This window comes from Tursiops truncatus, chromosome 11, assembly GCF_011762595.2.
Source record: "Tursiops truncatus isolate mTurTru1 chromosome 11, mTurTru1.mat.Y, whole genome shotgun sequence".
Lineage (NCBI taxonomy): Eukaryota > Metazoa > Chordata > Mammalia > Artiodactyla > Delphinidae > Tursiops > Tursiops truncatus.
The window spans coordinates 46,411,116-46,425,063 of NC_047044.1; the positions used below are offsets into that span (position 1 = coordinate 46,411,116).

Consider the following 13,948-nt stretch of genomic DNA (forward strand, 5'->3'; position numbering starts at 1 on the left):
TGTATCCAAATAATCTTGAATTAGAAAGGTCTGAAATAATGAGGTTTTTCGCTAAAATAAGAAAAACTGAAAATTAAATACCTTTCCTTTTAAACCCTAGAATAAACCCACAAGGGCAGCATTATTCTTTATTTGGTAGGTATTTTTTTTCTTTAAATAAAGTAGCCCAGAATAAATACAAAATTCTTACTTTGTTGCCCGTATAAACTTGCCCCAAACTGAGACAGCTGACCTGATGTAGATGGTGATGCCAGCATCTAGAAACAAATTAATTATATTAGAGCATAAAGAAAGTACACAGAACATTGCACTGACACTTTACAAATCTGTACAACATATCATAATATGTGAGAATCAAATCCATATTTCCCAATCTTCAGAAAAACAAAAACATTGCATAATAAATTCCATGTTACTTAAGAGCGTATCACAATTGCATGACATCAAACTATGCAAATAAAATTAATTTTTGATTGCTACAAAGTTTTTTTTCCCCAGTTACTCTAAATGAAACTATGACAGCATCATTACCTCACTTAAAAAAAAGCAAACTAGGCTAACAAATACATGAAGACAGTACTTCAAAAAGTCTAAATTTAAGTAAAATTACTTGATTCTTAAATAATATATTAAGCTAAATTCTAAATTCAGTTTATTAAAGTTGAAAATAAAATTACCTAAATAAAAAAGTTTTTATTTTGTAATAGTTACTGATTTTTATACAGAAATGTGTATCAAATGGGTAGAAAAATCTAACAAACATACACACAACCAGGTACGTGGAGAGGTGATACAATACCAAAGGTCAAACCCAAAATACTTACAAATATGTATAGACATGGTATATAATGTACACTGCATGTACATTCATGGCACTTGTGTACAATGCCTTTCAATTTTTTGCATCATCTTTTTTTCCTAGAATAAAAATTCTTTGAAGCCATGTTATATTCATTTTTTACTTCTTCATAGAGACTAGCACTGCATGTGGCAGTGCTATAAAAAACTAGATAACTTAAACTGAGTAAATGAAAATGTGTACGTGTAAGTGCATGTCTGTGTATTCCCTGTCTTATATTAAGCAACCATCAAAACACCGTAATTAAATAAGATGAGCTGCGTCATCAAAAGGGTTGTAATCTAGTGGAAGGACAGAATGAATTACACAACTAATTATGTTCCAAGGCACAGTGTGGTAAGTGCTCTTAAGGAAGTATAAAGTATCACTGGAGGAAGATATTTCTAAAAAAGGGTGAGGTAGCAGGAATACTTTGTAGAATGGTAACATCTGATGTGGGTACAGATGAGGGGTCTTCCAGTGTGAGACTATGCAGTGAGTGCGATAAAAGTTAGTGACATGATTAGAATACAAACAAAATAAGAAACGTCAGTGACTGAACAATAGGGTAATTAGAGAAGGGAGATAAGGCCTACCCTAAGCACACTGGGGAATAGAAGAATGGGAAATAAGAGAGTGATGGGACCAGATGCAAAAGGTCTTCTTAAATGTTATGCAAAACTGGCTCTAACTATGGCGATAAAGAGAAAAAATAATTTTAAGCCAAGAAGTGACATGATCAAACTGTGCTTTGGGAAGATAATTCCAACAGCAAAACTGGATGGAAATGGTAAGATACTAAGCTAGAACAGGAGAACTGCGACTATGAAAGAGTCCTATTGAAATGGTTGAGATATAGGGGAAAAGAGATGGGTGGAGAATCACCAGACAGGGAACTATCAGAAGCCTCTCTGGTTTCCAGCGAAGAACTGGGCTGACATTGACCGCAGTAGGAAAGCCAGGGGGAAAAATATTTAAACAGTAGAGGTTTATACAATACACATTTCATGCTATTTTCATGTCAAAATTCTAAATTGTTTTAATTATTCTGAAATTCACAGAAGTTTTTATACAACAGTAGCTTTAAACTAATGACATACACCAGACTCTTCTGGGGTTGGGCTAAGTTACTAAACACAGCAGTATTTAAATATAGTAACAAATTTTCTAAAAAAGCATCAAACCTTATAAATATTCCTTCTGAAATCTGGAGGGTATACAATATAAACAGTTAAACTGAAAGAATACACATTTTATGCCAAGTTATTTTGTTAGGTACAATTATCGTTACTATTACCACATAACCGCAAATATTTTAAGCACATTAAAGGTTCATTTCTAAATTGCAAGAACAAGATCAAAGAACATATGTAACATACAATGAAGCTTTAGTTGGTGACAGAAGGTAAAATGTTTATAATAAAATCCCTTAACAATCATGATTTTCTGTTATCATTATAAGCTATAAACAAAAGTAAAGGAGTATAGTTTCCAAAGGCTTTATAAAAGATGCTGGCCAGCATGAATCCATGACTTAGAATGATCCATAATGTGAACATTCTAGAATGGACCACTAAAAATTTTACTTTTCCCAGAAATGTGTATGTTTATTGACCACATAACTCCAAAGAACAGACATTTTATAGTCTACTTTCTCACAAAGGTTATACATCCACAAGTGAGTTATAGGTATGCCAACATATCACTCCTCTCAGCACCGGGAGATAAAGTAGAGAAGATGACACAACATGAAGGTAAAGGGGGAATGGCTCCCTGGGCCAAATATTTGAGTCGAAGAGCAGCATGGTGACCCATTTACCAGTATGACATATTAAATATTATCATTTTCTCTATGTGTGAGTACATGAAGGTTAGTAAACAATGCTTTACAGAAACATGAAAGCAGTTTGTTTAATGGTTTATAACCTTCAAACCATCGAAGTAAAATAAGCATTGATCAGCTATACAAACCAATGTTAAAATGACTGCTTCAAAATGTGTCAAAATGCAAATATATAATTTCTTATAAAATCAATCCTAGCGGTATATATTTTTAAACTCTGAAAGCATGATTCATGAAATATATCAGTGCTAAAAATGGATTTTAAAATGGATTTAACATACAACGAAGGATTATGGGGTAGAAACGCTATTTACAAGCGCAAAGAAAATACACAAGAAATGTACTCTGGCACAGAAATAACTACAATTAACAGACGACAGAAAATTTATATAATTTTTTAACTGCTGAAAGTTAATTGTATAAAGGTAAATTTCTTAGAAAAATACAGAACTTTAGATCAAGAGACGTATTAGAGTAGGGAATATAAGCATAAGTGGAAAGAGCCCGGCTTTGAGTCAGAAAAAAAATCTAGGTTTGAATCCTGATTCTGCCTCTTACCTATGGGAGAGCCGAGCCTCTGTTTCCTTCCTGTAAGATGGAAATAACACTACCTACCTTATAGAGTTGACGTGAAGATTAAATTAGATAAGATATACACATATTAAGTGTTCAATAAATGGTAGCAGCTGCTGCTAGTAATCTAATCTTCCTCCCAATGCAGGACTCTCATCACTAGCAATCAGAGGGGCAGCCTTAGGGGAATTTATTGAATAGTACCCTAATTTTATATTCATTTTTGCTTAAGAAGCTAAAGAAAGAAGTTTATCAAATGAATTCTAGATAAAATAAGGAGTAGAACTTGTGTTCTTAGAGGGGGAAAATAGTAGAAAAAGATTAAATGTCACACAATCAGTAGAATGCTGAAACCAATAAGCAGGTTACTGTGTTCCCAGTCTAAAACCGTTATAACAACTATATTCTTCCTCATTTCTCAGTCTATAATACAACACTTCATTCAAACGACAGTAAAGCAACTAGAAGAAACAGTAATGTAATACAAGTTATTTTCCTGACTCAACAAAGAGCTCCTTTATCCTTTTGCTTAATATACAGAATATCAAGGAAATCAACAAGTTAGAAACTGTACTTCTAAAATATTTCCACTGTTACTAGATATAATTCTGAAATCCATGACCAAAAAAACTCTAAAATTATTTTGTTTTACAAAATGTATATTTGAAAAACTTAATAACAGGCCAATCTGGCTCCTTCCAGCAATCCATAACAGCAAAGAAGTGTTAATTATTCTATCCCCCTCATGGTTTCCAATAGTGATCACCTCTCGCAATTACTCCCTCCAATAAAATGTACCTTCAATCACAAAACCTATTTCAAGAAACATTAAAATCAGTATGGTCAAGAAATAATTTTCTACATAAAAAATGACTTCAAAATGCAACAAAGTTTTATTAAATAAAAATTCCCTGACCACAAAAGCAATTTAAAAATGAAATATATAAGTTTTTAAGTGTTCCTTAAAAATTCATTGTACAATATACTTAAAGGTATGGTGATAATATAATTCCTAGCATTCTGTTATTTATTCCAGGATGAAAACAACAAAGAAATATGATTTTGACTATATCATATCTACAAACAGAAAAAAAAACAAAGAAAGTTTTAAATCTAGACAGAATCTGAAAAACATTTAAAAATTAAAAACAGTATGGTTAAAAAAATAAGAAACCACTGAAGTCAGAATGAAATCTAGTAAACAAAAAGAAAGACTATTAGAAGATAATATATTAAAAAGACCAAAAGAAGAAAGGGACAAGAGAGGAAGCAGGCAGAAAAACAAAACAGTCAGTAAGTCATGGGACCTGGTAGCTTATGTAACATACAATGAAAATCAATGAAAATCAATAACAAATTATGAGTTTACCAGATATTTCAAGTAATTTTGATTAAAGCATTAAGTTTTCAAAAATAACATTTTCAGAAAGTGTAATATATGTTGAAATAGTCAATGTAATTAATTCCTATAGAACATTTAACATTCAGAACATACTAAAGAAAGTACGGCAACGAAGATCTCTATATTATATTGTGTGAATCTTAGGTTAGAGCCAAAGCACAAATTTAAAGGTATATTAAAGGCTCTTAATATGCATTGCTAAACTGTTTTCTACAAAGTCTGTATTATTTATGCTTCCACAGCAGTTACTTCAATGTTCCCTCACAGATAATGGCTACTCTTCCACTTAAAAACAAAAACCAAAAAACCAAACAACAACAAAAACCCTCTTTGCTAGTATGAGAGGAATAAAATGGTATTTTCTGACTATGATTTTTTATGATTGTTATTACTGGATGAAAAATTTTCTAATTATTTTTGTAGATGTATCAAAATTTGTTATATCTTTTAAGTATATCATTTTAACTCCCTTTATAAATAGGAGTTTATAAAAACTGCCTTTTTATCTTTAAAATACAGAGTTTGAAGATTATTTAAATGGCAATGAATTTAAGAGATTTTAGAACACTGCCTTCAAATCGTTTGACATTTAATTCTAAGTTCTTTAAAGTCTGATTTATTTACATTTAACTCTATTAGGTTATTGTTGCCATATAAAATTTTGACATACTTATATACATTCAAATTAAAAGTTTTAAAGGTTATTTTTGAGTTTTTTAGGTAAACAATTGTATCTGCAAATAATATTAATTTTGTTATTTTCAACATTAATTCATTTCCTTCCCTTTCTCTAACAAAAAGACTCAGTAAAAGTCCACTATCTTCTACACCTTATAATAAGTTCTAAGAACACAGCAGTAAACTAGAGAGGCAAGGTCCTTGCCTTTGTTAAACTTAAATTCTAGTGTAGTACACAGGAGAATAAATAATTAATAAATACATACTTCAGGAAGAGATAGTTGCTGTAACTGTTAAAATGCAAGAAAGAAGTTAGGATATAGTAGTAGTAGTAGTACTGATAGTATATACAAGCTACTTAGGAAAAGAGTGATCAGAAAGGCTTCTCGGGTAAGATAGATTAACAGATACCTGGATGTAGTGAGAGAGAACACCATGTGAAGATCTGAAAAAACTAAGCGCAAGGTCCTGAGACAGAAACAAATTCAAAGAGCCAGAGAGTCAGCCAGGATGACTCTCTATGTAGTTAAACACTAATCATGAGGATGACAACAATAATGGTGATAGAAGGTATCCTTATTTTATACTAGATTTTAACAAAATATTTATTATAAATTGGCCTGAGAAAAATCCTAGTTGCCATAATTGCTGTAGGCTAACACAAGTATGAAAGTTAGGTACGAGCTGAAAATGGTTGCCATTTGTCAAAACAAGGAAGTAGTCTACTCTAATCAGTTTCATGAGTTTTTTTTTTTAAAGTAAGGATAGGTGCTACATTTCATGTCTTTATAGCACATACTAAAACAAGGGAAAAGAGGTTCCCACAAGTTTGTGTGTCTAAAATGATTATGCTTAAGAATCACCAAATGAGTGCAACAAAGACTCAAAAGACTAGAAAATACGTTAGCAATCAAAATACAGATATAGTTTTTAAGAAAACCCTAAAATTGCTTAGGTTATACTGCTCCCAAAGAGTTGTCTATTGCGTCTTATATGAATGTTTTTCATTTTCTATAAGTCTCCAAAAAAAGATAATTAAAAACAAATAATTAAAAATCACACAATTACATGATACACAAACTATCAGTATCCAAGCTTTACATATAGATAAGGAAACCAAGGCACAGAAGAGGTCATATAACTTTCCCAAAGCCATTGAGCTAATAAATGACAGCGCTAAGATTCAAAAAAGGAAAAGGGAAAGGGAGAAATCAAGCCCATATCTGCCTACGATTTACTTAATCTTGTGAAAACATTTAAGTAATATATCTGTAATTTATATTACTTTTATACCTCAAAAACAGCAAATTCAGCATTCTTTTGAAAGACACATACATGTACAGGCATCTCTTGAAATAAAAGGCCTTGGAAAATATGAAGTAGCCCTAAAGAAATATTTAGCAATTTAATCCACACAATCTTATAAAGAACAGTTTACCAAATACTTCTACAACCATGCATATGATGAAGAAACAATTACATTTTATGCTCTATGGTTAGGGTAAATCAGGAATTGGTTAGGTTTTGGGGGTCTTTTTGCTTTTGGGGTTTTTTTTTGGATAGTTGGCTTAAAGATTCACTCAACTACTGGCCAGTTTACCTTTATCATAAGTTACAATTTAAAATAATTTTCTCACTGTTGCCAGGAAGGAAAAGAATACAAAATTATCCCAGTCATTTATTTATTATGTTTAAATTTTTTCTCTTTAAAAGCCTTATAAAGCACAAAATAATCATTATCTGCAGATGATATACATAACTACTAAAAAAACCAAAAGAATCCATGGCATAATGTTATTATTATTCATTACAGTAGCAACATTTAATATTTACTATTTGGTCTTCTATAAGTTTTGCATACAGTTATCATTCAGTCCTTAAAACCACCACCCATTAGACATGTACTATTTTTCTTATTTTATAGATGAGAAAACTGAGACATACAGAGACTGAGTAACCTGCCCAAGGACACAGCTAGTAAACCATGTGACTGAGATATAAACTCATAAAATAGAATGTCCAGAGCCCATACTCCCAATCAACAAAAACTAATAAAAAGAGTTTTGTAAGGTAGTTAGTTATAAAATAAATATATACACATACAAACTATTTCATATATCAGTAAAAACCAATTAGAAAAATGTAATGAAAACGGCAACCATAAAATCCTACTTCCTAAACGGCATAAAGAACAGAAACAGGAGAGAGACATACTCTTCTGAAAGAAGGTAAACATCAGTATAAATGTGCAACAGTCAAAAACATTTTTGTAAAGGATGTGAAAGACCTTACCTGACTAAGATGTGAAAATTGCCTATAAAGCTACAGCTATTCAACTATGTTGTAGTTCTTCCAAAGAATCAATATGATATACAGAACAAGAGTTAAGAAACAGGCCAAAAAAATCAGACATTAGTATATATATAAGGGAGAATTCAAATTAGCCATAAATGAATGGTCTAACTCAGGGGTGGGCAATTTACTGAATGCAGGCCAAATCCAGCACACTGCTTATATATGTAGGGTGCAAAAATTAAGAATGATTTTTCACATTTTAAATGGTTATATAAGTACCTACATATTATCCTTTATTTAGCCTCTTGGCCCACAAAGTCTAAAATATTTACTATCTGGTTCTTTATGGAAAAGTCTTCTAACCTGTGATCTAAACTATAAAAAAAGTGTTGGGACAACTGGATACCAGATAACCTTATGGGGGTGGGGGGGTGGCACAAGGAGGGTAATCTGGCACCACAAAACTCACACCTTAATCCAAAACACACTTCTAATGAATGTAAGTTATATGTGTAGAATTAAGCACAAAAATACTAGAAGAAAGTAGGTGGGGAAAGTCTTCCTAGGTATGATCTCAAAGACTGAAAACATTAAAACCAAAAAACCCACACAAAACTGATTAGTCAAATTCAATAAAAATGATAAATAATTTTATATTAAAAAAAACCTAAAAGCAAAAAACTGAAAAACTATTTATGACAAGAGGTTATTAACCTTAATATATGGAAAACACGGACAAATAAACAAGACATCAGCTCAATAGAGAAATAGAAAATGGCACAAAAACAGTAATCCACAAAGGAAGAAATAAAAGTGCATATATGCAATGGAATATTACTCAGCCATAAAAAGAAACGAAATTGAGCTATTTGTAATGAGGTGTATGGACCTAGAGTCTGTCATACAGAGTGAAGTAAGTCAGAAAGAGAAAGACAAATACCGTATGCTAACACATATATATGGAATTTAAGAAAAAAAAATGTCATGAAGAACCTAGGGATAAGGCAGGAATAAAGACACAGACCTACTAGAGAATGGACTTGAGGATATGGGGAGGGGGAAGGGTAAACTGTGACAAAGCGAGAGAGTTGCATGGACATATATACACTACCAAACGTAAGGTAGATAGCTAGTGGGAAGCAGCTGCACAGCACAGGGAGATCAGCTCGGTGCTTTGTGACCGCCTGGAGGGGTGGGATAGGGAGGGTGGGATGGAGGGAGATGCAAGAGGGAAGAGATATGGGAACATATGTATATGTATAACTGATTCACTTTGTTATAAAGCAGAAACTAACACACCATTGTAAAGCAATTATACTCCAATAAAGATGTTAAAAAAGAGGGGAAAAACAGATGACAATAATTATACTAATTACTAAGTTGAAATTAAGTATATTAACAATTCTTATAAATATATATGCACACATTATTAGATACATGCAATATATTATATATTGTATTAGCATATATAGTATATAATGGTTTAGGTTACATGTAAAATTGTTCATTAAATGATCCTGAGGTATGTGTTATTTGTTTGCTATTTATAAATAATATAATTGATTCTCACATAAATTAAGGGATTGAATCAAAAAAAAAAGGCCATCTACACGGAAAAGACACAGAGCCGTGTGTGTGTGTGTGTGTGTGTGTGTGTAAATTAAGCAATGTTTTACTGCACATTAAAACAGTAAGTTTCTTTTGTCTATCTGTAAAAACTTAAAAGCTGATATTCTCAAGGGCACAGAGAGTGCTGATGAGAGTAAAAATTGGTGCAAACTTTCTAGTGAAAGACATGTCAATATGGCCCAGAGATTTAACTACTAATATATTTTTAAATAAAAATATGTGAAATATAGAATCAAAATTTTAGCCGTAAATTATTCCCGACTAGCATTATTGGTAATTTCTCCCCTCCCCGACCCCACGCATATTTTCTAAAATTTGTGCAATACCCCTTACTATTTTGTAATGAAAAAAGTATCAGCAACACAGAAATTTATAAGTAGCTACTATATTATTATTCCCATTTTCAGATGAAAAAACTGAGGCTTGGAGAAGTTCTTGCTAATAGGCAAAGCCAAGATCCAAACCTATATCTGTCCTGTTTTAATCTCCATGTCTTACTACCTTATTAATTAATTTTAAAAAAAAGTTTTGTGAAGCAAATCATTCTGTTATTTCTGTGACAATTAATCTGGAATAGTAACCAACATATGTATATGAGTGTATGTAATAATTCTGACTAAAAAATTCTGACATATAATACAGTATTTCTGTTCCCTAGAAGACAGACATCTCTGTCATTCATTCTCTGCACATACTTTTTAAAGAATTTCAGTTTGAAAGCTTTATATCTTCCTGATAAGAATGAATGCTTTTCATCAATAAGTAATATTCCACTACCATTTTTGCATCAATCTTAACTTGCACTGTACAATCACAGTAACACACATGCAGATTAGTTTCTGCAGTGATGCTACCGGAAAGACATCCCAAATTATTAAACTATAACATCAAATCTTAAACTTAGAAATTTATGTAAAAAATAATTCAGTTATAATTTACATCAAATAGCAAATAGCTAGAAAGGCAGTAAGATAACAGAAAATTAATTAGATGACATTATTCTGTCAGCTATTCAACTGCACAAGAAAGCCACCAAACACAAAATTTGACAAGAGTCCTAATAATGCACTTGATAGTTTGTTGCCAAAATGACACAGTTTTCAAATAAAAATAAAGGGGAGGGCTTCCCTGGTGGCGCAGTAGTTGGGAGTCTGCCTGGCGATGCAGGGGGCACGGGTTTGTGCCCCGGTCCGGGAGGATGCCAGCGTGCCGCGGAGCGGCTGGGCCCGTGGGCCATGGCCGCTGGGCCTGCGCGTCCGGAGCCTGTGCTCCGCGACGGGCGAGGCCACAGCAGTGAGGGGCCCGCGTGGGGGGGGGGGGGGGATAACACCAAAACAGGAAAACAAAACAAAGCAAAACCCCACCAAAATTCTAACTTAAACCTTGAGTAAGCCTATGTGTGAAATTCTAAGACACAGGAAGTAATTTACTAATGATCAACTTTAATGAAAAATGATGGCATTTGTTACAAAACTTAGAATTTTAAAAGTGTTTTAAAACATCAGAAAGAATCTCATTAGATTAATATCTAGAGTAAATTGCTGTATAGACAGGGAAATTAGGAATAGCAAATTTATAAAAGTTTGAAAGAGGAAAAAAAGTTGGGCAGGTACAAAGTACAAGAATGCAACTGGTTTGACTACAGTATATAGCGTATAATTTAAAGTAGCTTACCAGAATTTGAAAACAACAATGGAATTTATTTTAAAATATTTTATCTATTTGCTAATTATGACTTGGCTGTGCTCTAAATCCTTTCATTCCAAAAGGGATTACTGAACTACTAACCTTCCAAAGCATTTAACTCATACTTCTATAATATATCATCTTCCATGTTTCTGAATACAGTTCTTCAAAACTTTTCTGTTGTAGCATACCTATAGCTAACAGAGGAGAGATGGTCTGCCTATCTGAGGTCTAGGATTATAACCAGAATATCAGAAAGCAAAGGAAAGGTTTCATTGCAGCCTGACATTATATCTTTAAATCTGTACAAATCAGCTTTCTGCTCTTTATAAAAGTATTGTTTTAATATAAAAACAAGTTATTTCACAAATTAAAAAAACAATCGATGTTCTAGAAGTAATACCTTGTTTACCCCATGTCTTTTGAGTACTTCCTACCACAGTATTACCATATCTCAACTTGAGAATCATACAGTATTTTGTCTCCAATAAGAATTTAAGAAAGCTCATCATCTTTGTATCCCCAGGGCCTAGCACTATGCCTAAAACACAGTCACTCAACCAAAGGTGGTACTCTACAGTTCATATACTGCTTTTCAGGAATCAGAAAGAGACAGACATATACTACTGAGTAAACACAGCTTAACGGGTTAACTTACATCTTTTTCTGACCGATGTGGAAACATAGAAGACTGGCTGTAGTACATGTTTTCGTCATGGTAGTCACTGTCGACCCCCTCTACAAACTTCTTTCTTGAAGCACCAAACATGCTGTTTGTCACCTAAACAAAAATATTACTTTTATCAAGAATAATGTTTTGGAAAATGTCAGGCTTTACCTTACTCCTATGTGGAAAACATAAAATGAAGGGAGCATTGCTAAGATAAAGAAACAGATCAACTAAGAATTAATGATACAGGTGAGAAAGTCATAACAATGTAGTAGAAAATGTTTACTTTCAAGCCCTGAAATCAAGAGGAGAAACTTAAAGTCTGTCACATGCAATGATTCCAATTATTTTAAAAGAAAAAATATTACTTATTCTTGAAAATTGGCAACCCAATATAATTTTCCCATACAAAGATTTTTTAAAAATTAAGTTTGGGTTTAAATTATTCAAAATTTTCACATGCATCTTCAACATTAGTGTCTTTGTCATTGTTATACCTACTTTTTAAATTATGTTTTCCAGAGCATATCATCTTCACTTACAATCTAAGTTTACTGAGATATAGCACTTTTTGAGTCCATGTATAATGGCACACTGGAAATCTTATCTCAAGCCACAAGCTCTCACTCATGTAATAGTAGGATAATTTTTTCACTCATCATCCTGGTATAAATTTATGATCTCTACTACATAACCTGCTTACTCTTTTGCTTTTTAAGTCTTTACCATATCCAACACTAGTAATTTTGAGCCCTCATCAAGATAATTACTAAATCTGTGCTAATTTTTATTTTATTTTATTTTTTTCCATAAGGTGACCTGTATAAAGCTTCCAAAACTATCAACTGACAGGTTATTTAATTAAGGTCAATGTGTCTTATCCCTAATAGTACTCTGTAGTTCAAAGTAAACTGAAATGTCATGATAGCCTTGTAAAGACTAGAATACACAGTGACTATATTTTTTCACAAAAAAATGGGGAAAAACTCATCAAATTTGACATCTGTCTGGTACACTCATTATGAATAAGGGTATTTTCTTCCACTGTAAGAAAAAAGGAACTTTCTTTTACTTCTCATTTCAAAATGAAACACTGTAGTTACTGCTGTTAATCAGTAGACATGGTGAATTGGTATACTGCAGATTTTAAGGCTAAATTTGATGTGCAAGTTTGTTGAAAACACCCATGTTACTTAATAATTGCTTTATATTTTAAGTTCCTTGTTAAATCTGTAAGAAACTCAAATATTTAAGTATTCTTCCTGTTGAAGTCTGAGAAAAAGCTATTCAGTTAAATATGAATACCAGTCTGAAGACAACTTAACCACTGCTTTGCTGTATGTTTTTAGGCTATATATCTCTTTAGGTGTGAAATACAGAAAGATATTTTCAAGGATCTATTAATTTGTTAGAACATACTTTATCTTCTTTGGGCAGTGGACTCCCTGGTGAATCTCAGGCAAGGGCTTCTATAACTCTGAATGTAATTTTAGGGACTAGGTAGGATCCCTCATGCCTAGCCTCTAACCCCCCCTAAGTAGTCCCTAATAGGAAAGAGAGGTTTTTTAGTGAGTTTTATTTCAGAAAAGTAACAGTGGAAAAAAGCACTTTAGAGTCTGCAAATTAAGACTCTTTACACATGAGATTTTAAAGGTTTGTTTTGTAAAAGTTAAGGATACATTTAATTCTCTTTAAAGGACAATTACTACTGAGCTCTAATTCTAAAAAAGGATAAACACAGGAAAATGGCATGAAACTTGCAGAATTCACTAAAATTTCAGGAGCGTACCAAGATATCTCTCATCAAATTTTACGTACATAAGTTAAGTCAAATGGATGCAAAGTGAACTCTTAACAATTGTGATGTAACATTCATCATCAAAACCAATTACAGACTCTTAGAATCCTAAAATTGAAATTAATTGTACTGAATAAAAAAACTTCATTCTAATATTGTGCAAAGAGGTTTAACTGTTTTGAAAGCAAAACTAAACACGTGAAATGCCTCAGACAGAGGAAAACAGAAATGCTCTCTTTCATCAATACCAAATTTTCCCAGACTCACTGTGTGTGTGCCAGAGGGAGGGAGAGAAAACACAAACATGTAGAATTTCATTTTTGTTTTGTGTGCTTCGACACAAATTACACAACACTGAAAATACTAATTATTTTTACATGACTTCAGCAAAAAAAAAAAAAAAAAAAAAAAAAAAAAAAAAAAAAAAAAGAGGTAAGAGTGAAATACTCTGCCTTCAAATGCAAGCCCCAGTCCCAGGGATGGGTACTGGTATGAAACAAAGAATTCTCTGATCCATGGCAAAATCAGAAAGAAAA

The 13,948-nt window shown here is 32.4% G+C and overlaps 1 protein-coding gene across 9 annotated transcripts in view; it reads right to left on the reverse strand.

Annotated features, from left to right (window-relative positions):
• The window catches only part of CNOT2 (CCR4-NOT transcription complex subunit 2), a 110,960-nt gene that overhangs the window by 33,503 nt on the left and 63,509 nt on the right, over window positions 1–13,948 (reverse strand). For all 9 annotated transcript variants that reach the window (XR_012324605.1, XR_012324604.1, XR_012324608.1 and 6 more), the window contains 2 exons: window positions 11,603–11,725; window positions 191–257 (listed from right to left, as the gene is read on the reverse strand). Coding sequence is in view for 2 of the 9 variants with exons in the window: in XM_019952216.3 (XP_019807775.1) it covers window positions 191–257; window positions 11,603–11,725 (190 nt within the window). In the remaining 7 variants the exon portion in view is untranslated. The remainder of the gene's footprint in view (window positions 1–190; window positions 258–11,602; window positions 11,726–13,948) is intronic.